This window comes from Salvia hispanica, chromosome 2 (assembly GCF_023119035.1).
Source record: "Salvia hispanica cultivar TCC Black 2014 chromosome 2, UniMelb_Shisp_WGS_1.0, whole genome shotgun sequence".
NCBI classification, from domain to species: domain Eukaryota; kingdom Viridiplantae; phylum Streptophyta; class Magnoliopsida; order Lamiales; family Lamiaceae; genus Salvia; species Salvia hispanica.
In genome coordinates, this window is record NC_062966.1 from 774,261 (window position 1) to 787,064 (window position 12,804).

At 34.9% G+C, this 12,804-nt stretch overlaps 1 protein-coding gene across 1 annotated transcript; it reads right to left on the bottom strand.

Annotated features, from left to right (window-relative positions):
• Positions 1 to 7,309: 7,309 nt before the first annotated feature.
• Positions 7,310 to 9,287, bottom strand: LOC125208434 (ankyrin repeat-containing protein BDA1-like). Its single transcript, XM_048108041.1, has 2 exons — positions 8,666 to 9,287; positions 7,310 to 8,265 (listed from the first exon to the last, which is right to left on the bottom strand). The coding sequence occupies exons 1-2, from the start codon at positions 9,233 to 9,235 to the stop codon at positions 7,588 to 7,590; spliced, it is 1,248 nt and encodes a 415-aa protein (XP_047963998.1). The 5' UTR covers positions 9,236 to 9,287; the 3' UTR covers positions 7,310 to 7,587.
• Between the last annotated feature and the right edge of the window lie 3,517 nt (positions 9,288 to 12,804).

Sequence of the window (12,804 nt, forward strand, 5' to 3'; positions counted from 1 at the left end):
GTCGGGTCAAAGTGTAGCAAATTTTGGGGGACGGAAGTAGTATAAAACAACGATCTGATTCCATAGTGAAAAATTTATTATTTTTTTAATCCCATAAACATAAAAAATGTCATAATATAATATTCTTTAAAATTAATTCCACTCTACTATTCATGTCAAATTCTTTCTGTACCGTAGACATCAAAACAATTAAACAACACAACAACTTTTAACAACAATTTGAGCTTATAAGATTAAAATTCTTGCTCCGCCACTATAGATAACACATAAAGTTAATGATAAAAAATAATTTAAATTATATGTTGTTATCCTATTTTATTTATTTTCTGTCCTACTAAAGTTCACTTAGGAGTAGTACTTTTTAATCTGTGATTTATAAAAGCAATAAATGTAGGATTGAGTCGACGTTATTAGTACAGTAATCCTAATAAAACGTGAAAAATTCATAGTTCGTGTGACTGAATCTAGGCCGTCCGATGTTGCCTATTGTCGCTGTCATGCAGTGGGAACCGCAGATGTTATATTGCTGTCACAGTAAATGTCGGGCAAATCATATTGCTCCACGTAGCTTGATGGTAGATTTATGTTTTGTCGGAAGAAACAACTAGATTTACATTGGATTCATTAGACACGTGTAGTATAGTAGTAGTATACAATTACAATTAGTTCTGAAAATTTATTTATTTTCATAAAAAATTTATAATTGCAATTAGAATGTTAAGTGGATCTAGAGTGTGCCTCGTACCGTACTTTATAATTAGAATAAAAATTCGTGTGAGCTCTCTCATTAGAATATTAATTAATATCCCAATGAACAACTACCGAATACAATATAATTAAACAATAAATCGGAGCAACAACTTCGTTTATATTAGTGTTGAATTTTAAATTTAGAGATAATAATCTTTTAAAGTATAAATTTTGGTTAGAACGAGCATCTCCAGACTCCAAAAGATATCATCGTATTTATATATAATTTTTTTAAAGTACTAATTAAAGATCGTAATAAAACAAGGGTTGCAAAACTGAATTTCAATAGAATTTAAGACTGCTGTCCTTTCCTTGCCCAAAACTAGGAGAAAATATTTAGTGGTATAGACACATAGTAGAAAATACTATTTTATTATTATTATTATTATTATTATTATGTTAATAATGCTACAGTCGATTTGAACGTGAAAATTAGTGAATTGAAAATTTGAAACACATGTGATAATATGTACACCTAGACATCAATAAAGCACGTCAAAAGGTTGTATTAATACAGTATATGATATTAAAGTCAACTAACCAATAAATTGCATAATTAACTCATTTTATCTTAAGCATGAAATCCCAAACCACAGCCATGTAGTGAGTAGTGGAGTAGGTCGCAGAAGATATTGTATCATAAATTTTGTATGTTGGTGGAGTATTATTTATTACTAATAATATTTTAATTATTATTTTTCATCTCTCTCTTAACTTATTAATTTTTATTAAATCCCATTTCGTACAATTATTTTTTAAGGACGTACAATTATTTTTTATGGACAGATGCACTAGGACATTTTTTTAATCATTTTATTATCCACAAAATCTTCAATTTATTCTCCTCTAATAACTATGCATCCACCAGAATATGACTTCAATCATTTTGTTGGGGGGTGAGGGGGGTTGAAATTATTTAATTTTATTTAAATTCACGTTTTTAGAAGTGACAAAGCGTATCTGCAAGTGGGATGACTAGATATGTGGATTCAATTAATTGTGTATATCTTGTCACTATTTCTTAGATATTTTAAGGGTCACTTGAGAAATTACTCCACATTTTCATTATGTGATTTGTTGAGCACTTCTGCTTATCCATGTCCAAGAAATTTAAAGTATACTTATGAAATCTGTACATCACATTGATAGAAATAAAATCTACCTAAATTAATGGTATGAGCCATGGGCGAATCTAGTAAGAACATTAGAGGGGCATTTGCCCCACTTCAAATTTTTTACTCCACATATATATTGCTTATGATAAAATTTATTTCTTTTAATTTTTCACTAAATACCCTTTCTCAAATTCTAAAATTTTCTTCATAGATAAATTTGTCCCTCTTCGTATAAATTCCTAGCTCCGCCCACTCATTTGCAAATGTGTGACGTGGGATTCTCTAAAAGGTGACAAACAATGCAAATTGGTGCCCTCCTCCTGTAAATAAATAGGTCAAGTTGAAAAATAAATGAAATTAAGTCCTTCATCTTAAGTTGTTCAAAGGAGGACCACATTTATGGTCAACTATTATTATTAGAGCAATTAAAACACAAGTTTTTTTTTTTTTAACTTTTAAAATTTTAATTTAATAAAACAACATTTTAAATGTAAGAACTCCTAAATTTAGTTAACAATAGTTAAAGTTACCTAATAAAATTTTTATTTATCTGAAAGTCAAAGTATGCTAAATGTAACTCACCGTTCCATAATAGTAGAGTATTTCATTTTATGCGCTCGTTTTAGGATACTCTCCCAGTCACATTCAAGATGCTCACCTTTTCTTTTTAGTTTGTCTCACTCAAGATATCCACTTTTGATATTTGGAAACAAATCCCTATCTTTTCTCTTCTCAGAGCATCTATAATGGATGAGGTAAATAGAGAGGTAAATTCCTATAACTACCATATTTACCTTTTTTCCATGAAAAATTATTCTCAAAGGAGAGAGGTATTTGAGAAGGTATCATACATTTTCTCATTTTGAAGATGTATCTTTACTTCTCTATTAGTAGAGAGGTAAAATCTTATAACTACCGTTTTGCCTTCTTCTCATGAAAAAACCATTCTCCAAGAGGGAGTATTTAAGAAGGTATTACACTTTATATTTTTTGAATGCATTTTGGAGTATTATTATGTTTCAAAAAGAATTTATCTTTCTATATATCTTTTCCCTTTGGAATGTAGTATTACTTTACATTTCAGTTTTTGGGAAGATAAATAGATGATATACTTCTTTCATTTACCTTTCCTTCTTGGAGATGCTCTTATTAAAATATTCAATTGTCTTTTTTGCTCTTAACTTATTCTGCCTAACAACTTCTTCTAAAATTTTGTGCTACTCAAAAATGTGGGTATCTTGAGTGGGATGGATGAAGTTTTTATAAATAGTTAAAGTGGAGTAGGAGAATAAAATAAGAGAGTGAATATTACAGAAAAGACTATTATTTCAAATTATGTCATTTTTAAATACACTACGGATGTTATGCTTAATGGTAGAATTACTCAATGCAAAACCATTTTCCCAAAGGTTGATTATTTAAGCAACCCATTTTCTATTTCCCTCTGTGCAGACCTTATTTAGTAGTAGTATAAAATAAAAATAGAAATAAATAGTGATTTAGTTTACTGCTATATCCTTAAATTAAATTGTTAAAATAATATCTTCACACCATGACTTACTACTGGAAATGTAATGGCCCCATTACTAATTCTTGAAGGGGCCTAGGCCCATAAGGCCCAAATAGAAGAAACGAGTATGTGTAGTAAGTCCATTTTATATCTAGGTTGTAAATATTTTTTTTTTGAAGACAATTACTAGTACACTCCTATCCAGCGCCGCCTAGTCTCTGAATTGGAAATTGGAAAAGGGAGGAGAAGACTTTAGGGCTTTCAAGTTTTGGGCCAATTATTTGATTACTTTTATTTGATATAATAAATTAGTGAAGTACTTGAAGCAATTAGCATAAATGTTTTTTTTTATCAACATTTTGTTCCCTAAATGCCTTTTAATTTAAATTGGACCGCTGGATAGTATGATAGAATTAGAATACATTAATGACTCGTTTGATAAGTAGTGTGGGATATTATCAAGATAGGGCCCGATGTAGATTCATGTCCTGCTTATGTAACAAAATGATTTTTCTTCCATGTGTTTGATAAATAAGTTAAATAATTCTATGTCAGCCACTTGATAGAAAATTTTTATATCAAGATAATAATATATATTTTCATATTTATCCTTCTAATTCATCCCCAACTGACTTTCACATTGTGGACGCCCACAGATTAAAGTCGGCCGTCTCGTTGTAGAGCTTCTTGGCAATGGTGGTCTTGTCTGACCCTCCCATTCCCCCAACTGGTACCCCATAATTCAATCCTCCGTGTCTTTCCTTAGGTAATGAACAAGCTGCTCACCTCATCCTCCCTGCCAAGGAACCAATCTCCCATCTCCAAATTGGGGAAAGTCTTCGTATGAAACCTCTTTCCAGCCGAGCTTTCCCCCTCTCCATTTGGATTGATGATTATGCTTTTTTGTATGCTGTTTCCTCTCCAGATTGGATGTAATTTGTGAAATCTCGAAGCCTAATTGGTGGAGTGAGCTGCAATCTGTCAAAATGCAGGAATACTTGCGAACGAACTGTGTGAGGCCTCTTCTCCTTGAAGAGACTGATTAGCTGCGTGTCTTTCAATGGCAGATTCGGATCTGTAGATGAGATCTCTGATCTCTGAGATCCAACTGGAGATTGTTCTGCTTTTATGTCGACTTTTGTCAGCATTTTGGAGGAAACACTTCATCTCTTCGAGCTGCCTCTCGAGCTCCTTCACTTGATTGACCGCACCAACTAAAGAAATTTCATAGTTGTTGGTTTGATTCCCTTGGAGAAGAGTTGGGGGATGGAAGAAGAGTTGGGGGATGAAGGAAGGTTGACGCATATGGGTAGAAGGATTGACAAAGGGTACGAATGGTATAATTTTCTATTTCTGGGAACACAATACAGGTCCGGATTACTATCTCAAAAAATTGTGAGATACAAAACCATATATTTCCAACCTATTTCAGCGGGCCTAGATAGGCCATATCAAAAAACAAGGGTTGGTGTGATGGGCTAACTAGGTTATCAGAGTATCCGCAACGCTGCCTCGTTGCGGACTCGATCTCGTCTCGACGAGACGAGACGCCATCGAGACAGCGTTGCGGCTCCCGTCTCGTATTCTATATATACTCTTCTCCATTCTCCATTTTACACACAAACACACATCTATTCTCTCATCTCTCTTTCTTTCCTCTCCAATCACTTCTATAAAATCATTCCTTTATTTTTTTCTTCTCCCAAATTTAATCAATTATGGATCCATTTGAGCAAATGCGTCGAATAATGGAAGAATCGCTAGAAGAAGATCGACGTAGGGAGGAGGAAGCCGCCGCGCCTCCTAGGCGACGCCGGACATACATCCACCGTAACCGGGAGGAAGCCGCCGCAAGGTTGGAACGTGATTACTTCAGTCCGAACCCGGTGTGGGGAGATATCTACTTCCGTCGCCGTTTCCGTATGTCACGCCCGCTATTTTTGCATATCGCGAATACATTGGCGGCACGGGAAGAGTTCTTCAGAGAAGGGTTCGACGCTGTTGGCCGTCCTAGCCACACGACGCTCCAGAAATGTACTGCGGCGATCCGTCAGCTTGCTACTGGACAAACGGCGGATGCGTTCGACGAATACCTGCACGTCGGAGAATCCACTGGGCGACTTTGTTTGTTGAACTTCTGCAAAGGCGTCCGGGCAGCCTTCACCGCCGAATTTCTGAAGAAGCCAACCACCGCAGATTGTCAGTTTCTGCTCCGTCTTCACGAACAAGTGCACGGATTCCCCGGGATGCTCGGGAGTGTCGATTGCATGCATTGGCAATGGAAGAATTGCCCTGTGGCGTTGAAGGGGTCATACACGAGCGGCCACAAAGGCACCCACCCCACCGTTATACTCGAGGCCGTCGCCGACTACCGGCTATGGATTTGGCATGCGTATTTCGGGGTCCCCGGCTCGAACAACGACATCAACGTGCTCAACAACTCCGACCTCTTCGCTGAAGTTCTGAATGGTAAAGCGCCGGCCATCAACTTCGTCGCTAACAATCGCCAGTATAAAATGGGGTACTATCTTGCCGACGGCATCTATCCGAAGTGGCCAACCTTCGTGAAGACGTTCAACAGGCCTACGGACGAAAAGCAGTCTCTTTTTGCGCAGAAGCAAGAGTCTGCTCGCAAGGATGTGGAGAGAGCGTTCGGGGTTCTCCAAGCTCGATGGAACATTATCAAAGCCCCGGCTCGACAGTGGTTTATAGAGAATATGGTCGACATCATGTATACGTGCATAATCTTGCACAACATGATTGTCGCCGACGAAGGACCTGAGGCGGGAAATTGGTTCGACCCTGAAACCCCGGGAAGCTCAACCGCAAGTAGTCCGCCTCGAACGGGAGTGCATCCGTCTTTGCAAGAGCGGTTGTCTATTCGGGCAAGGACACGTGATTCTACCGCCCACGCCCAACTCCAGGAGGATCTAATGGAGCACATTTGGGCAAAATTTGGCAACCATTAGATGATCGTCACTAGAGAACTCCTTCTTCTGCTTCTTTGCCTCCATTTTTTTTTATTTGAGTTTAAGTGTGCAATTTGTAATTTCTAGTTTTTTAATTATGTCTTTTTTATTTTTTTATGTATTTTAAATTGTAATTTTATTTTATTTATAATGAAGTGTGTTTTTTATTAATTGAATTTGTTGGAATTAAAAATAAAAAATGAAATTGAATGAATAGTTAAGAGATGGTTAAGAGATGGTTAAGAGATGGAGGGTTGCAGGTGCTGTCTCTTAGTTAAGAGATGAGCTGAAAAGTACAGTGGGGCCCATGAATAGTGAAGAGATGAGACGGTTAAGAGACGGATAAGAGATATAGCGTTGGAAATACATATCTATTTCTAAGCATTACTAAGATATCAAACGAGCCCTAAGGGTTGACAATATTGTGCAGTTAATAAATGTATTAGTGTAGGAGTATATACTAATCATCTCCAACCATAAACCAAATATGAGTTTTGGTGTAGAAATCTTCTCCAGCCATACACTAAACTCAAAAGTCAAACTCATTTTTGGTTTTTTTTTTTTTTTCGAAACAACACCATATTTAGTGTTACTCCAAAAGTTTTGTGAAATAAAATTCCAAAAATGGTATAAATGGTTGGAGTAAAATTATTTTTTGATGTGACATACTAAAAAATGAGTTTGAGTTTGGTGTAAATGATTGAAGATGCCTAATGAACCTTGTTTTTAGTATCAGCTATGCATCGATATTTACTCAAAAAATCTAACGAATGATTCACAAAAAAAGTTGAATGAGAATAATCTTCAGATATGGTGATTCGTCGAAAATAGTTATCATCTGATGTATAATAAAAATTGTAGACACATTACGTGTAAAATTAAATATTTAATATTATTATTTTTTGAAAAAATCAGGCCGGCTTATTTAATTATCTGATTCCGCCACTGATTAGTACATTTACCTATAACACAAATACTTGGACTCTTTTATTCAAGAAATAAGAAAACAATAAAACAAACATGTCGGTTCAACAAAAAACATCATGGGAAAGAACCGAAAAGAAAACCCACTAATTAACACACAATCCTTAACATATAATTCAAGCCTAATTTTACGAACTCAATTCCCACATCGGTTGTGAGAACAACTGATGTTGGGTATATAGATTAAATGAGCTTTCTCTCCTAACAGACTAGTCTTTTGAGATGAGTTCTCCTGTTTGGTCCGTATCACCTCCGGCAGCTACGCAAAGCTGCAGGGCGGCCCGACCTTCTTGACAAGTCTTTTCACTCTCTTCCCATCTCTCATGGAGCTAATGATTATGATAAATATAATGGATACCAAGAACACAGAGCCTGATATGGCAACAACATACCTCAACCCAAACCCATCCATGTTGGGATTTGTCATGATCAAGGAAATCCCATAAGTCACTCCAATAGACGCCATCGACACCAGCATCGATATCGTGGCACAGAGCACGAAGATCCACTGGTCCGAGGAGCCGGTGGTGGCAAGGAACAAGATTGCCACGAGAGACGAAATGAATGCCACGATGTTGACTTGAATGAACTGTTTGTATAAATCTTTCTCTTTGAGAGCCATGACTGCATGCCCGGCGAAGTACATTTCCCCGGCTTCTTCTTCGGGCTTGTTTGCTTGCCATACGCCGCCTGGGGGGCTGACGGCCGCCTGGAACGCCATGGTCGCGATCAGGACCGCTGCCACCATCGTCATCTCAGCGAACCGAGGCAGGTTTAGGGCTATTAACCGATTAGAATACTTTTTCAGGATTGATTTCATTTCGGAATATGTACTTGTGTCTTCAAAGCTCTCGTTCAAGATATTGAGGGCGGTTTTGCCACCGGAATTCTTTGTCAACCTCCCTAGTTTGCCACTTTCATCCAAGTATACTACAACCTGAAATAGTTTAATAGGATCATTTTTTCAATAAATTGTCCTACTTAATAAGTTGGACCTTATCACTTTAAGGGAAAATTGTCAGAAAAATAGGTATGTTTTGGTAAAATTTTGGTACGTTATGCAACTTTAAAAATCAGTTAGAAAAGAATAAATTTTGGATTTGATCACAAATATCCCACGATGAAAAACTAGCAGTTTACGTGTAATATGTAGCAGTTGATATTTTTCAATTAAAAGATGTTTTCTGTATGAGCAGACAACATCGTTTAACTCATCGATAGTGATGTCAGGTATGGTTTCTCGGCCCTCATATTGGATACAATTTCACTAAAAAAATGCCAAAAGATAATTGCAAACAAAGGATTCTTAAAGTTGCACAATTAATAAATTAAATTACCTCAAGTTGATTAGTCCTGACAGCAAAATGCAACAATGTCTCTCCATTATCATCCTCTGCACTCACTAGGTCTTTGTCTCCCAGTTTATCCACCAAAACCATCAACGTCCCAAGCTGACGATGTTTCACGCACAAGTGCAGCACAGTCTGTCCGCGATGCAGCCTTTCCGCGGCCGCAAAGGAGTCCTGCCTTAGCATCTCCTCCAACACCGCCACATTCCCTTTCACGGCCGCGACATGAAGCGGGTTCATATCTTGGCCGTCTCGCCACCAGCACATCTCCGGGGCTATGGCTAGCAGCCTCTTTGCGATCCCCACGATCCCTATTGCGGCCGCGAGGTGGAGAGACGACGAGCCCTTGGAGTCGAGCTCGAGAGCGAGCTCCGGCTTGATCTTCAGCACCTCTTCCACGATGCCTTCTTGCCCCTGATTTATTGCAATGTGCAACACGTTTTTCAGACATGAGGTTAATGAAACTACATCAAGAAGGTGTTGATTTGTTTGGAGGAGTTGTTTCAGTGTTGTTACATCTCCAATTGTTGCAGCATCGTACATTTCCTTTTCTGCCATTTTTTTTTCAATTCACTCTTTTTTTTCCCACACAAGTTAGCTTGAGGAGTTGTTTAAGTGAGGTGTGAATTCATCTAATTACACTGACACACACATATATATAGTGCACAAACTCTTGTAAGATAGAACTAGGAAATGTTAAAGAAAGACCATTAAAGTCTATATGTTAAGATTGACTGAAGAAAAGTTTTTTAAGTCTAAAACATGACAAGGATCCATTGAATCTATACATGTTATAAATAGTTACAAATGGTGCACACAAGGACAACGTTCATGAAGCAACGGGGGAAACCGCAGGCGATATGCACTATAGAATTGTTCGTAGAGATATTAGATAACCATTTAAGTTAATTACAACATTTTATGTGACAATAATACTAATTTTATTACTTAATTACCTTTTTTTGGGTAATTACCGACGATATCCATCGGTGGGCCCAGTGACTATTACTCGCGTTGATTTGTAGGCATCCAAATGGATGGAACAGCCGACACAAGGATTTAAAGCTGCTCTATACCCAAAGGAAAAACTGCTTTTAATTCAATTAGTCCGTTGGATAAGCTCGAGTAGGGTTAAAACATTTCTACCGAACCAAATTCAACTTGGTGAGTCCACATTCAATTAGCCGGGCCCTAAATAGATCATACTCAGAACTCTATGAGCTGACACGACTAGGTATTAAGATGTACTCCCTCCGTTCCTTGTTAATATAGACATTTCTTTTCGGCAAGAAGTTTAAGAATAGTGTATTAAATGGATAGTGAATAAAGTAAGACAAAATAAAGTAGAGAGAGTTTTTTACTTTTTTACCAAAAATAGAAATGACTCAATTATCTTGGAACTTCCCAAAATAGAAAAATGACTTTAATAACATGGAACAAAGAGAGTAACATAATGATGCGATAAGAATGACTGAACTATGAGAGACACCGTAATTCCTTGAAACAAAATCAATACTTATTATAAAATCAAAATCGGAGTCAAAACAAAGATATCCGCTAGTTATAAACGTTTCGAAAACCCTAGAAGCTCAAAAAGGAAATTAAAAAAAAAAACTAAGAAATTAAAAATAAATTCCAAAACAGTAAATTGTCTTTTTCGCTCCCTAAATGATATCAGATGGCCAAAATCCATCGTACATCGTTGCGACAATGATGCAATGATGTCAATTTCTATGCTCAATTTGCAAGCACCATGCAAATTTCAAGTCATTTTGATACAGATCATTATTGACACTTTTCATTGTCGCCGACGTCTAATGTTGGAAGTTGGAACTGCATCACATGACATCACAAATAGTATGCAAAGACTAATTATCGCAGAAACATTATTATATTGAAAATGAATTCTCAAAAATATAAAGTTATTAGGAGAAGAGATTCTATTTGATTTCTTCTATATATAATATGCATATTTGCACACACTTGCAAGTGCATCAAACTACTCTAGGCAAAGTTTATAACAGGACCTATTACCGTAGATACAAAAGAAGATTCTGCCTGATTTCCAATTTCGCAAGGATATGACTATATTCAAAAGAGGATGCTCAAGTTATTCAAGAAAAGGACAAAAAAACCAATCTAAATAAACAAAATATACATACAATAAAGATTGCAGAAACAAGTTGAGATAAACTTACAATATTTGGGTAAAAGCTGATATTACAACTTGTAATATTATTATTAATCGATCAAATCATTGTACAAATTGCATGGCTGCTTTCCACACCAGAATTAGACAAACCAGATCTGCACAAGCCGCCATGCTTAACTCACTATGAATACACACAAAGAATTTCCAAGAAATTCAAAATAACAAAGTATAGAAATTATATGAAATATGTATATCACATTGAAAGAAATAAAATACACCTAGGCCATGTTTGGTTGACGGGAATGTAAAGTTGGCAAGGAAAATGATTCCTGGGAAAATGAATCCCGGGAATATGATTCCTAGTAACTTTACTTTCCCGTGTTTGGAAAATATCAAGATTTTAAATTTATATTTAATTTAAACACCAAACTAAAAATATAATTATTATTTTTTATTTATAAAAAAGAATAATAATATAAAATTCTTAATAAACTATTAATTACAAATAATAATAATTATATTATTATATTTATTACTCCCTCCGTCCCACTTTAGGAGTCCCGGTTTACCATTTTGGGGTGTCCCACTTTAGGAGTCCCTATTGAAATATTCCATAAATGGTATTAGGCCCTACATTTTCCACTAACCTTTTCCCACTCACATTTTATTATAAAACCAATATAAATAGGTAGGACTCACATTCCACTATCTTTTTTCACCAACTTTCCTTTACATTTCTTAAAACTCGTGCCGAACTCAACCGAGACTCCTAAAGTGGGACGGAGGGAGTATTACAATGGATAGTTTAAATATGAATTATTTATCATAATATAAAATAATACATATAATTATAGTTTGAAATATTATACTCATTTATAATAATAATAATAATAATAATAATAATAATAATAATAATAATAATAATTATTATTATTAGTATTATAATTATAATATTTAAGGATGTTATAAGTGAATAAATTTAATAACTGAAAATTACACTATAACTTTATTGATTAATTATTAATTTATAAAAAAAAAAAATTATTTATCATACGATTTATATTATATAATTATATTTAAATTATTTAATAAATTATTAATTATTATTATGAATTATTATAAAATAAGTTATAATTATGATAATTTTAATCATAGTTATTTATTTTCTAAAATTAAGTAGTATGATTTCTATTTTTAAATTATTTTTAAAATATTCTAAATAATAATAATAATAATAATAATAATAATAATAATAAAAAAACTATACTATATTGCATTATATATATAAGAATCCTAAAATTGGGAAAAAGAATAACTAAGAAAAGCTAGGATTCAGAATCCTGAAAAATTGTACTAACTTTTCTTGTTCTCGAATTCTGATTACTTTCCTAGTTTGATTAAAAACTGAAACAAACACAGAAATTTAAAATTTAAGGAATCAGATTACTTTCCCAGACAGAATCTTGACAACCAAACATGGCCCTAAGGTAATGTTATGGGCCAAGTACTCATCAATAAAATACACCTAATGTAATAATAATAATAATAATAATAATAATAATAATAATAATAATAATAATAATTATTATTATTATTATTATTATGTTAAATATAATAAATAATTTTATTCTCAAATACATTACGGATATTATGTTGGGGGAGCATTAAGGTCCTATTGCCCCCTTAGTGTCTATTTCTTTCTTAATATCGACCATTAGATTGATGGAATGGACGGACTAGATTGAAAAGGAGATGATTGGTTCCGCGTTGCATTATTTGATATCCGTTGTGCATTATAGGGGTATACCTGTAAACACACATCTAATTTCACACGTTTCAGAACTGCTGGTCCGCTAATTAAGCGGTATTTTTGGAGAAACTGATTCACATACCATTCCCACTCTCTCTCTCTCTCTCTCTCACACACACACACACACACACACACACACTCCAGACGTCTCCCATCAAAATCTTC

Coding starts and splice junctions, on each gene's coding strand:
- LOC125208434 (XM_048108041.1), bottom strand. CDS start 9,235: ATGGCAGAAAAGGAAATGTACGATGCTGCAACAATTGGAGATGTAACA. Junction 8,266..8,665: donor TCAGGACTAATCAACTTGAG/GTAATTTAATTT, acceptor AAACTATTTCAG/GTTGTAGTATACTTGGATGA.